Here is a 4,957-nt window from a genome sequence, read left to right as displayed (position 1 = left end):
CATATATAGTACATATTATATCCAAATAATTTGAATGTTATTTATGTTATCTCTTTTTTTTTTTTTTTTTTTTTTTTTTTTGAGATAATATCCCAAACAAATCTGAATGCCTGAACCACATATGGGCCTATATGATATGGTATTATAATTTTTTACCTAACAATAAAAACTGTTACTTTCATGGTTGCTGCTATATGTTGTTGAATATGTGAATCCATCAAAAACTTCTATCTGCAATTACATGTAAAATTATTCTGAATATTTCTACAATCTCTTCGGGATAACAGTTCACTGTATATCAAAATATATGAGGGTGAGGGGGGCATGTGTGTGTGTCTGGCTGGCTACATAAGAAAGAAAAGAAAATATGTTGAAAAGTTCCAAGTCAAAACTTTCAACTTTCACTTAGTTTTCTTATGGAATATCTCTTAAGTATTTCCAGGATCATTTCATATGGCTAAATGCTAACATTTTGACAGAAAAATCTTCAGATATATCTAATCAAGGTTACAAACCAAGTAAGCTATCTCACTGACAGCAAATTAATGAGAGACGTTGTTCAGAGTAGCTTTAATGAAATAAAACAGCAAAGAGAAGGACAACACTAAACCCCTGTTTTACATCAAAAAGAGACTTCACAAACAGAGGCTTGAACCAGTAAAGTATTTTGATTATAATGGTGATCACTTCACCTCATTTTCAATCAACCTGGTGAATAGCACTGACCTCGGGTGACTATGTTGGGGTCTGCAGAAGCAATCTCCACACTATAATTTTCAACTCTCTTCTACCTAAACTGCAGGATTTGGTTAGGAAGTATTTTGTAACAGCTGGCAGGTAGTTGCAGAATAGAGCTTACTGTCAGGAGATACCTGGGCTGTTGATTAAAGATATATACAACCCTTGTATCTCTTCCTCAGAAAAGTTATCAACAACTCATCTAAGGAAATTACAAAGAAAAGATCATTATTTTATTCAATATTTCCTTTTTGAGAATTGTGAAATGAAATCTATGCAAAATCAGAAGTTTATTACATAAAAGTTGTCTCTAGTAGCTTTTCCTTTCCTTGTACTAAAATGGACCTCTCTCTTGAATTAAGTCCCTTACGTGATAGATATACAGGTTCCCTCCCTTGGATAGGTTGGAATAATATATTTAGATTTTTTATTCTGCAACTTATAGACTTCTCAGTTTAAACTAGGAGTAACTGAAGTAATAGCTAAAAAAAATATTTTGGCCAAGCCAAAAAGGGTACTCTAAAGGTTGCAGAGCTGGAAGCAGTAGAAGGCCAAGGGCAGGAGGAAGAGGGGGTGATATGGAGAGTAGTCCTTTTGGGAGGACGACAATAAAGATGAAGAATATTAATAAGGGTGGTAGGGTTAGACAATGGAGAAGACTGTGCAGTAGAAGATGGAGTGGGGGATTTAGGATGTTAGGAGAGAAGAAGGGCTGTATTCTGGAAGTTGAGTGATGACCTGGGTGGATGATTTGGAATGGATCAAGTTGACAGCAATCTTTGAGGAGGGGATATCATCAGCAGTTGGAGCCATGGTCAAAGGAGAGGCAGGGGGTTGGGGAAACCAGTGAAATCAAATTTAGATTGGCTAGTTGATGAAGGGGCAAGCCTTAATACCCCTAATACGGGCAAAAAAAAATCCTCATTATTGGCCATGGTGAGCCTGAAAATAAATAAGGAGAGGAATCAATCTACCCCACAGGATCACCATGAGGAGTAAGGGCTAGGCAGTGAACAAAGGGAATCCTGTGCCTATGGTTCCATGAGGCCACTTATGCCTTTCATCCTCTCAGCACAGTTATCACACTTTAGGAAGTGGACAAAAGGGTATGAATAAAAGAAGGAAAAGGAAAGGGGGAGAAGAAAAGACCATGCAAAATTAGTTGAGGCGAGGGCTGATCCCCTACATTGGGCCCATCTCCGTCTCCTAACCCCCCCCCCCCCCCACACACGACAACAAAAGGCAAGGAATTAGGAGGGCAGTGCAGTTAAAAAGTGAGATGTAAAATGTTTGAAGAGTACATGGTCCAATGCTATTTTGGACCCTCATTTTTATAACAATTTTTATGAATATCATGAAAATTATTATCATCTTCAGCTATTATTACATGTATCATCATCATCATCACTATTTACTATTATTATCAATATTTTTCTTATTCTTATTCTTATCATCATTATTGTAATTAGTAATGTTAATGTCATCATCACAATTATTATCATCATTATCATACTATTCATTGTTACTACTATTACCAATTTTATTATTATTATTATCAATGCTTTATCATTATCATTATCATCATTGTTATTACTGAAGTTCAAACTCAAACTTCAGACACCAAAGAACCAGATATATATAAAGGATAAAGATAGACGCATGAAGAATACAAACTTTATAAAACAATAAATATTGTTTGATATTCAAGTTCTAATTTATCCATAGGAAAAGGATAAAGACAGGCACATGAAGAACACTAACTCAATAAAAACATGTCACTTTTATTGATAATAAAACTTCTTTTTATTTATTGTGACTAACTGAAAATGTATTCACAATATTTATATTTACTTGTTCTATGTAATTGTTATAATATATATTACAAAAGAAATAAGAAGTTTGTCAGCGCTAAACAAAATGGAATGTACATGTACTTCACATTTTCTATTTATCCACTGGAACACTATACACCATAATTATAAGCACAAAACCAAATTACCATTCTGTCTTCCTTTTAGAAACAACCTTCTGAACGCACCATTCTGTAATAGGTAAATTCTGCAAACATAACAACTGACATGGCAATTTTATCATATATATACACTCTAGTCCTTAACATACAAATTTCATAATCCTCTCCAACACGACATCATCTCACTTGTCATTTTGTGCAACCACTGTTATCACATTTCTAAACTACCTGGAATAGAGCTCTTGCTCCTCGTCATCGGATTCAGAAAGGAGGGGGACCTTTTGGTAATTTTCCGCAGGTGTTAAGGGAATGTGCTGTGGCGCTGAGGGTTTTTGTGGGTACATGGCCTTCAACACCACATGCAAGATGATCCCAATGATACAGAAGAAGAGTCCCAGCTGTTGGAAGAGACAATACTATGAAATAGCTGGCAACTAATACCTTATTCTATTAAGCAGTTTTGTATTCTATGTTGCTTTGAAAGTCGTATACCCCATTTGGAGTACAGGAAAGAATGCCATCATATTCATATTATGCAAATTGCAACCTAGAAAATAATTAATTAAATAACACACAAAATATTAGACTACTCTCAGTCTACGTTAAACCTTCCCTTGGACATCTATGGAAACTTTTTTATTATCATTATATTCTGAATACTTACCACATTTATATTTGTAAGATGTTCATTGTAGATGTAAACTGCCAAAGAGAGTGTCATGATTTCTTTGGCAACGCCAGAAATGGAGAATGTAAGAGATGAAGTAAAACACACCAATAGATATTCCGAAACCTGAAAAATATTGAAAAGTAAATTACTGTCAAAAGAATAATCTCAATAAATAAAATATATATATCACAGAAAAGCTTATCAATTACTAAAACCAAAGCATACTGATTTACAAAAGGGGTAACTGTAATATTGTTTATTTATTTTTCTCTTTATGGATCTTTGCATACAATTCCTACTCTCAACTTACCTCCATAAAAAAAGCAAGAATAGCACCAAATATAACTCTCCCCCACATATGTAATGCTTCCGAAGAATCTGTAAACCTAAATCCGTATTCGCTTGCTGCAATCGCTGTCCCTGTAATAATAATACAAATAATAATAATAAATTAAATATATATAGATAAATAGATAGACAGATGGATGGATGCACATAGATATAGATATACATAAACACAGATATATATAGGAAGATATATTACTATTAATCATAAGAACAAACATACATGTACACCCACACAACACTAATCTATTTTCAAAATGACTTTCAATGAGCCTCGGCACATTTTCTTTTTATTGTAACTGTACCTTCCATAATAACTGCAAGAGGTAGGAGTGATACAGTCATCCAAGGCTGTATATGGTAAACCATATCAATGGGATTACTCAGTCCCAACTCGGACTTCTGCATGACCAGCTGTGACAACGTCCAACGCAGACCGCTAAGGAGAGAAAAATTCAAATGGATAATGATCACGAGGCGGTCAAAAAAGGAACTAGAATAAAAAGAAAGTAAATTATTTGTATCTTAAATGTTTGCTAAAGCTGAATCTTCCTGCTACTTCTGCTAGATGTATGTTTCGAAGTATTAACGATAAGTGGTATGTGAAGATAAATATGCATATAAATAAATATATGCCTAGATAAGTGTGTCATCATATGTTGAACATAATTCTAATAATCATTATTCTATTACTGCAAACAAGGTGCTTGAATACTAAATAATCTCCCTTGTCTTATTCACATTATGGGCAAAAGTGATTCATTCAGGTCTCTGAACCTTGATCAACTTCAAACTACGTATCAGATTTTGGGGAGGATTTACATCCAATCTTCAATTAACTTTCCACCTTCAGCTGCATCAGTAATAAAATTATTTTTATAAGATTATAGAATGGTTTTAATCATATGAGTCATGTTGATGATTCAGCAAACATGCATGTATTTGCGTATACACAAGATGACTATCAAGGCACTAACAAGGACAATTATGTCACAATGTTTCAATGATCAGGATAAAGATTCACAACAATGACATAATGAATTCAAAAGTCAACAAAGTCACCAATACTACTAACCTCAACAGGGAAGCAATTAGAACAAGAATAAATCCAAAGAGATTGAACAAGGTGTATTTATAGGTGAAGAGGAAGAGTCCTCCAGCAATTAGGACAACCAGGAGAACAACACTCCACCTCTGGAAAATGAAGCATAATTTTGTTATATTACACAAAG

At 34.1% G+C, this 4,957-nt stretch overlaps 1 protein-coding gene across 9 annotated transcripts in view; it reads right to left on the bottom strand.

Annotated features, from left to right (window-relative positions):
- Nucleotides 1-2,400: 2,400 nt before the first annotated feature.
- Nucleotides 2,401-4,957, bottom strand: part of LOC125047849 (solute carrier family 35 member C2-like) — a 30,684-nt gene continuing 28,127 nt past the window's right edge. For all 9 annotated transcript variants that reach the window (XM_047646366.1, XM_047646375.1, XM_047646401.1 and 6 more), the window contains 5 exons: nt 4,801-4,919; nt 4,031-4,164; nt 3,691-3,800; nt 3,375-3,503; nt 2,401-3,108 (listed from right to left, as the gene is read on the bottom strand). In XM_047646366.1, the coding sequence (XP_047502322.1) occupies nt 2,935-3,108; nt 3,375-3,503; nt 3,691-3,800; nt 4,031-4,164; nt 4,801-4,919 (666 nt within the window). In that variant the 3' untranslated portion in view covers nt 2,401-2,934. The remainder of the gene's footprint in view (nt 3,109-3,374; nt 3,504-3,690; nt 3,801-4,030; nt 4,165-4,800; nt 4,920-4,957) is intronic.

This window comes from Penaeus chinensis, chromosome 4, assembly GCF_019202785.1.
Source record: "Penaeus chinensis breed Huanghai No. 1 chromosome 4, ASM1920278v2, whole genome shotgun sequence".
NCBI lineage: Eukaryota > Metazoa > Arthropoda > Malacostraca > Decapoda > Penaeidae > Penaeus > Penaeus chinensis.
The sequence above is the reverse complement of the archived record's forward strand: the minus strand, read 5'-3'. Positions and strand labels throughout refer to the sequence as shown.